Below are 14,807 nucleotides of genomic sequence, written 5' to 3'. Positions count from 1 at the left end.
ATTTGTTTAAGCTTACAGTTCAACTCTTAGGAATTTGTTTTTATTGGGAGATCAGGATGGGGCACTGTGGGTGATTATAACCCACCAGGGTACTATCTATTCTAATCTTCCTGGCATAGCTATTGGTGCTTTTTCTTTTTTGTGGAGTTGCTACTCTTGCTACCAGCCACTTCTTCAGGTCCACTGCTGAGTGGCTCCTCCTTTGAAGAAAATTTTCTCTTTTCTTGGGGATACTCTTGTTTCCTGCCATTTCAGGGTCACTAACTGGTTCCTCTAAGTGAAAACCACATAACATGCAATTAATCATGATAAAGTGTATAATTCTGTGGCATTTAGTATATTTACAATATTGTGTAACCACCACCTCTCTCTAGTTTCAAAGCTTTTTCATCACCCCAGAGAAACACCTTGTATCCACTAAATAATTACTCTCCATCCCCGTCTTCTCTAATCCCCTGGTAACCAATAATCTGCTTTCTATCTTTGTGGATTTGCCTATTCTGGATATCCTATATAATAAAAGTGTAGTATGCAAATTGTCCCCTCACAGGCCGGCTGGAGGAAGGGAGGTAGGCCCTGGGGCTGGCAGATGGCCAGGGGAAGGGAGGGAGGTCCGGGGGCAGGGAGGGAGGCCTCGGCCGGCAGCCATTAGGGAATCCTACCAGTGCATGAATTTTATGCACTGGGCCTCTAGTCAATATATATAAAAGCCTAATATGCAAAGTGTCCCCTCGGGAGTTCAATCGCTTGCAGTGATGTGCGCTGACCACCAGAGGCAGCACAGAATGAAGGGAGGCCCCGGCCTGCAGCCAGCAGCCACTAAGGACTCTCCCTGTGCACAAATTTTGTGCACTGGGCCTCTAGTCTATACTAATAATACTAATAAAAGGATAATATGCAAATCGGTCATGAAGCCCTCACAGTCATGACTGGATATGCTAATTAGTCATGTCTAATAAAGGGTATTATGCAAATTGGTCACGAAGCCCTCACAGTCATGACCAGATATGCTAATTAGTCGTGACCAGTATGCAAATTGACCATCACTCCAACACACAAGATGGCCACCCCCATGTGGTCAGAGATGGCCACCACAAGATGGCCTGCAGGGTAGGGCCGTTTTGGGCGATCAGGACAGCAAGGGAGAGCAGTTGGGGGCGACCAGGCCGGCAGGGGAGGGCAGTTAGGTGTCGATCAATCAGCCAGGGGAGTGGTTAGGAGGCAATCAGGCAGGCAGGCAGGCGAGCAGTTGGGAGCCAGCGGTCCTAGATTGTGAGAGGGATGTCCGACTGCCCGTTTAGGCCTGATCCCACGGGGGGGGCAGTCAGACATCCCTTGAAGGGTCCAAGATTGGAGAGGGTACAGGCTGGGCTGAAGGACACCCCCCCCCCCCCAGTGCACAAATTTCGTGCACCGGGCCTCTAGTATTATATAAAAGGAATCATACTCTGTATGACCTTTTGTGTCTTACCTCTCTCACTTAGCATAGTGTATTCAAGTTTCATCCAAGTTGTAGCATATATCAGTACTTTTTTGTTTTTTTAGAGAAATAATATTTCATTGTATATTTCAGATTTTTTTTATCCATTCATCCACTAATGGGCATTTAAAATCGTGTCCCCCTTTTGATTACTATGAATTATGCTGCTATAAACATTCATTTATAAGTTTCTGTGTGTACATGTATTTTAATTTTTCTCCAGTAATTTTACTTAGGTGTGGAATTGCTGGGTTATTATGACAATTCTATGTTTAACTTTTTGAGGAACCACTAAACTGTTTTCCACTGTATCATTTTACATTCCCACTAGCAATGTATGATGGCTCCTATTTCTCCATATCCTCGCCAACACTACTTTCTGTTTTGTTAAATTAAAGCCATTCTAGTGGGTGTAAAATAGTAGCTCATTGTGGTTTGATATACATTTCCTTAATGACAGTGATGTCAGACATCTTTTCATGTGCCTCTTGGACATTTGTATATGTTTAAGTCCTTTCCCAATTTTATAATCGGACTGTTTTGTTGTTGAGTTGTTAACAGTTCTTTATATATTCTGGACATTAAACACTAATCATATTCTTAATTTGCAAATAACTTATCCCATTCTATAGGTTGTGTTTTCATAATGTCCTTTGATTCATAAAAGTCCATTTTCTCTCTTTTTTTCCTTTTTTGCTTGGGCTTTTCATGTCAGTGTTAAGAATCCATTGCCAAATCTGAGGTCATAAAGATTTATTCCCATGTTTTTTTCTAATAGGTTTATCATTTTAGCTCTTAGATTTAGGGTGTTTTTTTTGTTTGTTTGTTTTTAGTCCTCATCCAAGGGTATTTTTCCATTGATTTCTAGAGAGAGTAGGGCGGGGGGAGACATCGATGTGAGAGAGATGCATCGATTGGTTGCCTCCTGCTTGCACCCCCACCAGGGCTGGGGAACCTACAGCCAAGATACTGTGCCATTGACTGTGAATCAAACTCGAGATCCTTTGCGCTACGGCTGGTGTTCTAACCACTGAGAAATCCAGCTAGGGTAGGATGTGTATCCATTCTGAGTTAATTTTTGAAATAAGGTAGGAGGTCCAACTTCATTCTTCTTTTCTTTCTTTTTTTATATATTTTTATTTATTTCAGAGGGTAAGGGAGAGGGAGAGAGAGATGGAAACATCAGTGATGAGAGAATCATTGATGGGCTGCCTCCTGCACATCCCCCACTGGGGATCGAGCCCACAACCTGGGCATGTGCCCTTGACTGGAATTGAACCCGGGACCCTTCAGTGCACAGGCCGACTTTCTATCCACTGAGCCAAACTGGTTAGGGCTTCATTCTTCTTTTCAACTGGGTCCAGTTGGCACCACCACTGTTTTTCAAGATACTATTTTCCGCCATTGAATAGTTTTGGCAGCCACATTGAAAATCAATTGATCATAAATGTTTGGGTTTATTTCTGGACTCTCACTTCTGTTCCAGTGGTCTGTATGTCTTATTCTTATGCCAGTACCACACATTTTAATTACTGTAGCTTTGTAGTAAGTTTTGAAATTGTAATATTTGAGCCTTCCAGCTTTTTCCTTTTCATTTTAATTATTTGGGATCCCTTGCAGTAACATATGAACTTGAAGGTTGGCTTTTCCATTTCTGTAGTCTCCATATCATGAACATGGATGCCTTCCTGTATTTAGGTCTCCTTTAATTTCTTTTTGCTATGTTTGTAGTTTTCACTGTGCAAGTCTTTTCCTTTTTGGTTAAATTTATTTCTAGGTATTTTATTCTTTTGGATGCTATTATAAATGAAATTATTTTCTTAATTTTCTGTTTGTATTGTTCATTGCTGGTATATTAAAACACAACTAATTATTATGTGTTGATCTTACACCCTGCAACTTTGCTGGGTATTCATAGGGATTACAATTAATGTCCTAAATTTAGTTTGAATTGATACCAGCTTAGTTTTAATATTTTGTGTGTGTGTGTGTGTGTGTGTGTGTGTGTGTGTCTCTAGGACTCCCATAATGTATATGTATGTAGGTATGATTGATGGTGTCTCATAAATCCCTTAGGGCTCTGTTCCTTTTTTTTTCTTCACTTCTTTAATTTTTATTTCTTTCTGCTCCTCTGACTCAGTAATTTCAATTGCCTTGCTTTAAAACTTACTGATTCTGCCCTAGCCGGTTTGGCTCAGTGGATAGAGTGTCAGCCTGCGGACTGAAGGGTCCTGGGTTCGATTCCGGACAAGGGCACATACCTTGGTTGCAAGCTTCTCCCCGACAGGGCCCTGGTCGGGACTTGTGCAGAGTGCAACCAATCGATATTTCTCTGTCTTTCCCTCTCTCTTCCACTCTCTCTCTTCCACTCTTTCTAAAAATCAGTGGAAAAATATCCTCATGTGAGGATTAAAAAAAAGAAAAATTTACTGATTCTTCTGCCTGCTCAAATATGCTGTTGAACCCCTCTAGTAAATATTTTATTTCAGCTGTTGTACTTTTTTTTTATTTGAGAGAAACATTTATTTGTTGTTCGACTTACTTATGCATTTGTTGGTTGCTTCTTGTACATGCCCTGACCACAATAGAACCCACAACTTTGTGTATCAAATGACGCTGTAACCACCTGAGCTACCTGGCCAGGGTTCAGCTGTTGTACTTTTCTATTTGTTTTCTTTTTATAATTTCTTTTTACTGATATTTTCTACTTTTTCATATATTTTCCTAATTTCCTTTAGTTCTTTGTCATTGGTTTTCTTCAGCTCTTTTAACACATTTAAGAGAGCTAATTTAAATTCTTTGTTTTTTAAGTCTCATGTCTGGGCTTCCTCAGGAATGATTTCTATGAGTTTCTTTTTTTCCTGTGAATGGGCCATCGGTTTTTGTTTCTTTCTAAGCTTTGTAACTTTTGTTGAAAAGTGGACATTTTGAATATTATGATCTAGTAATTCTGGAAATCAGATTCTCTGCCCCACCCCACTGCCCCAGGAATTGCCCTTGTCACTTGATAAAGGCTGCCATTGTCACTAGTAGTGACTTTTCTACACTATTTGCAAAGACTTTATTCCTTGTGTGTTTACTGAAGGCTTTGTATCATTATTTCTATGGTAAGCCAGTGAATTGACAAAGATTTCCTTAAATTCCTGTATCCACTAAGAACAGAAAAGAGAAGAAAAAAAGAATATTCTGTCTAATTCCCTTCACCATCATTGCCAAAGAAGTTACTTCAGCCTATGGTGGTTGAAACAACGATCAATTTCTGTGTCCAGCCGGGCAATGAATTGCCATGCAGAACATACAACCCTGATTTTTGAGGATTAGTTTCCTATTGCCCATCCAGTATCCCCACCAGAATTGCAGGCAGCCACCCCCATAGCTACCTGCTATAGGTCTGGGGATGCTAGTCACTACACAAAATGCTACAATTTGCTGAAATTTGCTAGTTTCTTTCTTTGTCAAGTACTCCTCTGGACACTGCGAGTGTTCATCTACACTCCAGAGTTCCAGAATAGTTGCTTCAGTCAATTCTTGCCAGATCAATAGTTGTTTCAGTAGAGGAACTGATACCTGGAGCGCCCTATTCCCCCATCTTCTATGACATCCCTCCTCAATTTTTTTTAAAGCTACAAGAAAACTCTCTCTCTCTCTCTCTCTCTCTCTCTCTCTCTCTCTCTCCCCCCCCTCCCTCTCTCCCCCTCCCTCTCTCCCTCTCCCTCTCCCTCTCCCTCTCTCTCTCCCTCTCCCTCTCTCTCCCTCTCTCTCCCTCTCCCTCTCTCTCCCTCTCTCTCCCTCCCTCCCTCTATCCCGCTCTCTCCCTCCCTCCCCCCTCCCCCATTGTAAGAATCATTGTTTATTCATCTATCTTTAAACAGTTTTACATGCATTACAGTGTGGTGACCACATTGATTCACTGAAAAAAACACTGAAGAACCCTTTTCTCCCCCAAACAAAATCTTTATTGAATCCCATTATAACAGTAAAACAGATAATAGCATTGTAACTCAAGTTCAAGCCTGGATAAGGGAAAGAGGGAGTCTACCCCCTTAGCCTTTTTTGGTACCATGCCCCTCTAACTCAGTCAGATTAAACACTACTCAAAGCAGTGTTTCTCAAAATTTTCTTTATCTTCCTCTTCCTTTTCACTTATCACTTTCAAATAAAATTTTAAAAAGCACTGGATGATTAGGACTGGTGAGAAGCAACATAAACAAATTATATTCTACTCATTACTAATACCATGGGTGAATTACCTGTTAGTTACTTTTGTAAGAGAACAATATGAGCTTAAACCCATGATTCTCTATGATAAAATAATATCCTCTAAAGTTAACAGTAATTTTTGTTTTACACTTACCTTGCTATAATATGATGTAAACTACTTGAGTAGCATAAATTCATAAGTAGAACACCACTAGTGTCACTGAGTGGAGAAATTATATTCATATCTGCTTTAGCCATTGGTATGTGAATATTTCATATTTTAATCACAGCACATCATGTCTTGAAAATAATAAGCCAAAATTCCTATTGATGCAGTTATGTATCCTTGGCATTCAATTGGCATCACACTACCACCCATAGCAAACCAGATTGATAATGATGACATGAAACTAACAGTGACTTGTAATTAAAAGGCAAGAATCTCGGCAGCCTGAATATCAAAGCCCATTCAACACTTTGTGGATGATATACTAGTAATAAAGCATCTTCTTCCCAAATTGCAGAATTCCAAAATTCGTTTAGGAGTTTTGTAATGTTACCAAGCATTGTCCTGCAGCCAAACTTCTTAGTAAATTTAAATTAATTACAACTCCCACTAAACACGACTAACTCTAATTTTGTTTTAAGGATACCAGTTACTGTACAAGGTGACGATTAGTAGTCCTTAATCATGCGTTAAATAACTTGCTATCATTTGAAGGAACAAAGTAAGGGATGGCTGTTTAGGAACATTTTGAGAGCTTAAAGAGCCTTTCTTTGGCCCACTTTAAGAATCTGGCCTACAAAAATGACTAAGGAATGCTTTGAGCCATGAAGCCAGGAGGTTTAAAGGGCCCAGCCAGGGCTCAGGCAGTTTACAGTCCAGGCTCTGCTCCCAGATCGAATTGCTCTTGGTGTTGGCTCCTTGATGCTTGTCTCGTGAAAATTAAGGTCAGCCAACTAAAGAAGTGGTTGATTCACTTTATCTCTCAGCCCTCAAAAAATTAGCTAGATGATTTCAAAGATTACATCCAGTTTAAGTTCAATGACTTTCCTAATCTTAGGGCTGGATTGCTATCCCAAAGCCCAGTGAATAGGTATTTTATCCCAGGCACTAAAAGGTATCTATCATGCTGTTGGCTCTTAGGAGGATCTGAAAAGAGTGTTAGTCATTAATCACAATGAAGATCCTCCTGGATGATATTCCTACTTATTGGTTTCAAGTAAAAATGAAAATAAATCTTATGATTTCTTCCAGTTTTATTGTCACCACTAGTTTACATTAAGACTGAGCCATCTTTAATGTAATGTGGCCGCTCAGTTATTATACTTTAGCTATTTTTCTCTATAAAATAGCTAGTGACTCAGATTCAGCCATCCTGTGCTAAAAGTGAAAGAAGATGTTGGCTTTATCAAAAAAGGGCTATGATTACGTTCTGGAGCAACCCCCTGGAAGTGGAAACAGCTCTGTCATCTACAGAAGACAGGAATGGAAGACCTATGCGCAGAGTCCCTTTGCTCCTATTAGACAATAGAGCCTTGCTGGATCTCTCCTGTGGTTTCATTTACTTTTTACTGCCCAAATTAAGGAATTCTTGATGTTTCCATTATGTTCAGTATACAGCAGAGATAGGAGCATGGAAAACTCCTTTTTAAAAGAAAACCATTATCACTTTAATTCAAAAGTGATGCTCCCTTTGGGGGCATTATAGCAAGGCTGTACCATGCCACTATATAAAATGATCGGATCTCAAAGTACTATTTGGTTCAAGTAAGTCAACTCTATCACTTTTTTATTCCTAAGACTTTCTGTGTTTCCAGGTGGAAGGGGCCATCAACTCAAAGACTGTAGTCTCTCATTTCAATCCTAAAGATCTCAATACCTCAAAGAAATGGGGAGAAATGTGTTTGAACCCTTACTGCAAATTATGATTTAAAAATATTGTCATATTCCTCCAACATAGGACACAAGCTTGACTAAACATGAATCAAGAGGAAGCAGTTGACTATAAATTGGCCATGTCAGAGGAAGACTGGATTCTATAATAAATCTCAATCTCAAGGCATATTTAATTGTCAAACTTTATAAGAATTATCAGGATACTATATTTAATAATAAATTTTCTTACTATGGATTAATCAGAAGATTTTTTTTGTTAAGTCTTCTTAGGGGAAAATATTAAAGAGGAATCATACAATTAAATGTTCCCTTGTCTTTTAAGAGCTATCTTTGCTGCAAAGCAGCCAGTGATGGGAACATGTTTCATGCTAACTAGATACATCATGCTTTTTTTGGTTTCTCCACCATACTGAATGTTTTCTTCCCTTTTGAGGTGCCCACGGTCTGCAGATGATGAGAGAAAAGAACCCTGTCCTTTGTCTTTTCTGTGGGACCATACTGTGTTCTCAGAACATTTGCTGCCAAGAAACGGTAAATGGGGAAGAGGTTGGAGCTTGCATTTTTCATGCACTTCACTGTGGAGCTGGAGTCTGCATTTTCCTGAAGTGAGTAGTGTGTGTTCTGAAAGCTTCATAATGAATTTAGGGAATTTGGATTCAATCTGGAGGCCATTATGACAACAGTGTGTTGATAGGAAATTATATCACAAGTTAGAGTAGAGACCAGTTATTCACCTGAGATTGCATTCAAGAAGCTATCCTATATAATAAAACCCTAATATGCAAATCAACTGACTGGTGGAATAACCAGTCGCTGTGACGCACACTGACCACCAGGGGGCAGGCGCTTAACGCAGGAGCTGCCCCCTGATGATCAGTGCACTCCCACAGGGGAAGCACCACTCAGCCAGAAGCCAGGCTCACGGCTGGCAAGTGCAGCGACGGTGGCAGGAGCCTCTCCCACCTCTGCGGCAGTGCTAAAAACCCCTCAGGATGTCCGCGGAGGGGTCCTGGACTGCGAGAGGGCGCAGGCCGGGCTGAGGGACTCTCTCAGCCCCCCCCCCTCCCCCCGTGCACAAATGTCGTGCACTGGGCTTCTAGTTACAAAATAAGTAGTAGAAAATAAAAAATTTAAGTAGGATTCTGTCCTATGGGGGGGGGGGGGGAGTCGGGAGGGAGGGGTCAGTGGGGAAAAGGGGGGGACATCTGTAATACTTTCAACAATAAAGATAAATTTTTTTTTCAGTAGAATGTTCAGATTTTAATTATTTGTGGAAAATCTTAAATATAACAGACTTTGTATTGATTACTCTGGAATTGTGTAATACTAAGATATAGTGAAAGAGCTTAAAATCCTAAAACTGATATTTTTAAAGTATATGTAAATTGTTACTTTAGGTTGTCCTTTGAATATTTTCATTTTCTCCATTTCCTCTATCAACCAGCCGTGTTTTCCCTGGTTGTCTCGGCAAAAAACTGAGAGTAGAACAATAATAGTCACTCATTTATGAAAGGAGAGCACAAGTTGCTCTTGTGAGATAAAATTGAGAAGGATGCTTGTCCTTTTTCTTTCCATTTCCCCCGTGTAATATAGTGTTTGTTTATATAAGCACTAATATCTCCCTACCTATGGCATATGTAATCACTGTAGGCATCAGTTAGATGAGGGGATGACTGTATGGAAGCCAAACCCCAACACCTATTTTCTTCTTCCAGGGAACCTGCAGCGAGCAAAACCACTACCTAGTTTATTTTATAATTTCTCTCTATAGTACTTAGCACCTGTGTACACAAGCCTTATTTTTTGTGTCTCCATTTCTCTGCTGTAAGAGTCCCAAATACTTCAAAGTGGCACTTGTTGGAGGTTGGTTCAAACCAGGAAAGGCTTGACACTCACCTAGCTGACCTTTCTGGCCCGAGGTTATCAGACTGGGAGATGTGGTGCTGTTCTTCTGTTTAGCTTTGTCCCCCTCCAGTTCATAGGTCAGGAAACATAACAGAAACTATTCCAGTCACCATTTCCTAGGTTACCTATGCCTCGAGTAGGATAGTCTCCTTCCTCTCTTCAGTATACATAGTCAGTATTACTGATTCCATGTCTCTAAATCCAGTGATCCTTTCTCATAGCTTTAACAAATATAGTAATGTTTATTCTCTTTATTTAGACAAAACACAGTTTATCTGTTTATGTATAATTTTCTTTATACTGAATTCCTAACAGATATTGGCTGTCTTTTCTTTAGATTAACTTTGATACAGTGCCTATCATTTGCACACATGCACTTAATATTATTTCCTGTTGGTTGGTTGTCCTTCAGAATCAGAGAATGCAGAGTGGTCTTGGTTGAAGGTAAAGCCAGAGGCTGTGCCTATCCGGCTCCTTACTTGGATGAATATGGTGAAACAGATCCTGGCCTGAAGTAAGAGTTTTTTTTATTTAATTTTAGTCACATTAAGAGTAATACTTCTCCAACATTTTTAAGATACCAACTGTCCTGGTTTGCATGCTCTGTTTGTTTTAATCAACCATTCTTCATCATTAATTAGATTTAATTGACACTAATATATAAAAGAAAGAAATCTGGAATGTTCAGTGAGGGACTTCAGACTAAAATGGATATTCATTGTTTCCATTGCAATACTTGAAACTCTTTATTAGTCAGCTACATCAGCCTTCTTTGCTTTAGCAAAGCAAAATACTTAGAATCTAAATTTTTCTATATTGTTCCTGGTATTAGGTACTGGAGACTGTTCATGATGTATGAGAAAGAGGAAATAAGGCACAATAGTTACAAAAGTACACACAGATAAAGATTAGATCTCCATACAGTAAATTGTCTTTTTGTTTAATTGAAATTGTGGGGTTTTTTTTAAATATTACTTGGGCCCTAACTGGTTTGTCTCAGTGGACAGAGCATCGGCCTGCGGACCGAAGGGTCCCAGGTTCGATTCCGGTCAAGGGCATGTACCTTGGTTGCAGGCACATCCCCAGTAGGGGGTGTGCAGGAGGCAGTTGATCAATGTTTCTCGCTCATTGATGTTTCTAACTCTTTATACCTCTCCCTTCCTCTCTGTAAAAAAATCAATAAAAATATATTTTAAAAATATATATATTACTTGGAATTAACAGGGGTTTGGAACCTCTTTTATCATATAAAGATTTGTTTTTATTGTGACAGCATTTGACCTGTAGAGATACTCTTTGGGATTTAAAAAATCTGAGAAAAGCCCGAGCCAGTTTGGCTCAGTAGATAGAACATCGGCCTGCCGACCAAAGGGTCCCAGGTTCAATTCAGTCAAGGGCACGTACTTGGTTGCAGGCTCCTCCCCAAACCGGGCCCTGGTCGGGGCTTTTGCAGGAGGCAATCAATCGATGTGTTTCTCTCACATCAATGTTTCTCTCTCCCTCTCTTTCACTCTCCCTAAAAATCAATGGAAAAATACCCTCGATCTCTCCCCCTTACCTCTAACCAATGGACACAGACAATAGGGGGGTGAGGGCATGGGGGAGGGGGGCTACTGGGGAAATGAGGACACATACGTAATACCTTAATCAATAAAGAATTTAAAAAAAAATACTCTCGAGTGAAGATTTTTAAAAAATCTGAGTTGTGAAAGTTGTTATTGACTGAGGATAAGAGATCTGATTTGTTCCAAAAAGGTGCAAAGAAGCAGAATTTTAAAATTAATTTGGCAGTTTAGAAGTACCCAACTAGCTGAGATACTCGAGTGCCTCAGGAATGAGAATCTCACAGTTCTCCATTATTGGCAACAGCCAAACTTAAGTCATTTTGGATTAGTTGTTATATAGTGTTACAAACTGTGCAGCCTTAGAATTGTTGTGGAGTAAATTGATTTAAATATGTGCTAATCACCAGCAAATTTATTGTGTCACAAGGACAGCTATAACCAAATATTTCTGAGGAGCAGAATATAATTTGAGGGATTAGTGTTACATCTCAAATCTAACCTTTACTATGCAAAGATCAGAAATCAAAGCTGATGAACCTAAAAAGCCATTAGCGCTCCACTCAGACTAACCACCTAAAAAAGAGCTGCTTCAAATTATAAACCTTGTTGGCCATTTACATGAGGTCCCATAATGCTCATGGTATACCTATTTTCTGAATAATCAAGGAGTAAATTTCTGCTTCAATAGCTAAATAACCTATTAGGTTCTTAGTGATCAATGGTGAAGGGAAAAATATCCCTTTTAAAACCCTGTCCTGGTGATTCCTCCCAGCTCAAAGAACAACTCAAGAGTTCAGGCTAATTTAGGCAACGAAGTGACAATTATTTGATCAAACTTACATGTTGTTGTTGTTTTTCTCTGAAGGAGAGGCAACCCCCTTCATTTGTGTCATGAGAGGTATCGGAAACTCCATTTGGTGTGGCAACAACACTGCATAATAGAAGAGATTGCTAGGAGCCAGGAAACGAATCAGATGTTATTTGGATTCAACTGGCAGTCATTATGAGCTCCAGCTCTGCCTCGGGACAATCACAAATGAAGACTATAATGAAGACTGATTCAAAATCATGGAGACCTTTTGGAGGGCTGTAGAAGTGTTGGAGGGTCTTTTGCTCCTTGTCCAGCTGTGTCCAGATTCATATAAATCAATAAAATATTCCTTAATGGAGTATTGCTTTCAATTAGTGAACATATGCTTGAAGGAAAAGAAGAGCATATACTAATCTGTTCTGTGTTCTAGAACACTAAAGAAATGCTTCTTCACCCCAAGTGTCTGATTCTGCTAATATATCCAGAAAACTTAACTTCCCTTTCTAATCTGTCCCATTTCATTTCATCTCCCTGATCAATGAATTCACATCAAGCAGTTTTGGACATTATTGTATGTTAGTTAACTCTGCAATTTTGTTATTGGTGGTCCCCACCCTCACCCCCGATTTAGTTAGGCTAACATTGGATCACTGACAAGATTCTAATAATCTGTGATTTTCTTCTTGCAGCTAAAGAAGAATTGCAGAAACCATTCAGTATGCTTCAATTGGAGAATTCTGTAATTGAGAAAGTTTTCCAAAAAAAGTAAATTTTTAGTCATTTCTCTTTTAAGGAAATACCCTAATGTGCTACTTACTGTTTCAGTTAGAAATTAAATGAAATCTCTATATGGACTGAGTTGCTACTTCTAAGGCAAATTTCTGCCAGTATTAGGATAGTGCATTTAATCATCCCTGATGGGACAGTCTATCTATAATCCTCACCTCTGACCGCAAATAACTTTGTTGAGTTTTGAAATTATACTTTCCATTTTCCAAAGGCAAGTTTCTAAAATCAGTTCACTTATCTTGTGATGTGGTACCATCCTATTTGACTCTTAGAAATCTGATGCAGTTCTGATGTAAACTATCTATAGAATGAAGAAAGGAAAATTCCCTCAGTGAACAGAGCATGACAGCTGTAAGTTAGGACAATCAAATTGAAGCCAATTCTGCAACCTCCTATGTCTTTATAAAAGACTAATCCTTCATTTGTTATCTGTGTGTAACCTTTTCATAAACTGATTTTTATGACTAGTACAAACAACCAAAAAAGCCATGTGATCAATAGTCTGTGTCCTGTTATAACATGCTGTGGTTGAGCCATCTTGTTTATAAATAATCAAGCTCTCCAAAATCTGTGCAAACTTTAACTTTTATCAAGAACTTGTGCTGTAAACAGCAGACAGAAGATAAGTTGAAATCTTCCATTTTAGCTTCTGTTGTATGTGGAATAATGTTAGGAGTTTGAAAGATGCATTCAAAGATCGTCTTATTTTTCCTTTAGTGACTAGTGTCATATATGTGTGTAAATGTTTTCCTACTTTCTTTGTGCTCAGCACAGGCAAGCAAATAAAAATTTGTGAAGTGATTGATGATGCACATTTGGGGTCAGATTTTGTTTTGTTATTTCTCTGTAAAGTAAAGGTGGATTTTGCAGTAAGTAATTAGCTTGAACAGGCATCAGAATCACAATCTACTTGAATAATTATTGAGAAGGTATCAGGAAATTGATTAAACTTCTCTGAACAATTTATAATAATTGATAGGTGAGGATCAGAAAATTCAGTATTCAGTTTGTCAAATTTGCCAGTGTGATTAAGTGATTAGAACATTTCCCTTTATTTCTTATGTGACTTTGTTGGATGGATTGGCTGACTGGGAAGTCTGAGCCAGGATAGTCAACAGAAGATGCTGACTTCTGCCCTAATTGACTGGCTCCAGTTTAGCAAAGATAAACTGACTTTAAATTTCCAGTCTTTTTATATTCACTTCGCAAATTCTGGGGTTAAGCTCTCAAGCGGCCAGAAGGACTATCCCACATTAGCCAGTCAGACCTGTATTGCCAAAGAACCTATTTCCTATTGAGTTCCACTTATTGAGATAGATTCACATCTCTGCACTGTAGATGAACATACATCAGTGCTGCCCCCAGCCCAAGGGATCTCTAATTATATTCAAATACCTTAGTGGTTTGCCTTCATCATTGCAAACAATTTAATCATGCTTATGAAATTTACTTTAAAAATGAGCAAAAAGTCTCTTTATTTTTATTATTGTAGAATGTGGAGGAACTAGTTCAACAAGATAACTCCAAACCTGTGTTTTTTTAATGTTTGGTGTGAGGGGTCAGCAGGAATTTTTATGATACAGTAAAAGAAAACATGTATCTGTATAATTAATTTATTATGTTGGTGTATGGGCTGTGAGTTCATCCTTTAGTGGTCATTTGTCATTTCATAACAACTATGCATTTGGTTCACTGTGATGATGATCTATATTTAGTGACTGCATCATGTTTATACCACTGTTTCAAATTCCATCCATGAAGTTATACAAATAATGCTTATATTGATATCTTTTATTGCAAAATGTAAATTTAAAACTTGTAAAATGTTCTTGTGCTTTTTGAAATAAAATATCTTATATGTGTATATTTAAAAGGAAAAAAGGGACTTCTTATGTTTGGGGATAGGATCTGAAGTATAAAAATCTGTACCTAGAAATGAGCTCTAGTTAAAAGTTATCCTTGTCAGCCCAGACAAAATTTATTTTTAATCTTCACCTGAGGATATGTTTTTTATTGATTTTAGAGAGAAAGTTAGAGAAAGAAACACCAGTGTGAGAGAGAAACATCTATCAGTTGCCTCCCATATGCACCCCAACCAGGGCTCAGGCCTGCAACCTAGATATGTGCCCTGACTGAGAATTGAACCTGCAACCTTTT

General features: G+C 38.8%; 1 protein-coding gene across 1 annotated transcript in view; it reads left to right on the top strand.

The window, feature by feature from the left end:
• The window catches only part of UBR1 (ubiquitin protein ligase E3 component n-recognin 1), a 150,601-nt gene extending 136,087 nt beyond the window's left edge, over nt 1-14,514 (top strand). The window contains 4 exon segments of the mRNA XM_014459411.2: nt 8,014-8,041; nt 8,043-8,185; nt 9,898-9,999; nt 11,916-14,514. Of these exon segments, the coding sequence (XP_014314897.1) occupies nt 8,014-8,041; nt 8,043-8,185; nt 9,898-9,999; nt 11,916-12,057 (415 nt within the window). The 3' untranslated portion in view covers nt 12,058-14,514.
• Nucleotides 14,515-14,807: the final 293 nt, after the last annotated feature.

The sequence above is a fragment of the Myotis lucifugus genome, unplaced genomic scaffold (assembly GCF_000147115.1).
Source record: "Myotis lucifugus unplaced genomic scaffold, Myoluc2.0 scaffold_109, whole genome shotgun sequence".
NCBI classification, from domain to species: domain Eukaryota; kingdom Metazoa; phylum Chordata; class Mammalia; order Chiroptera; family Vespertilionidae; genus Myotis; species Myotis lucifugus.
The sequence above is the reverse complement of the archived record's forward strand: the minus strand, read 5'-3'. Positions and strand labels throughout refer to the sequence as shown.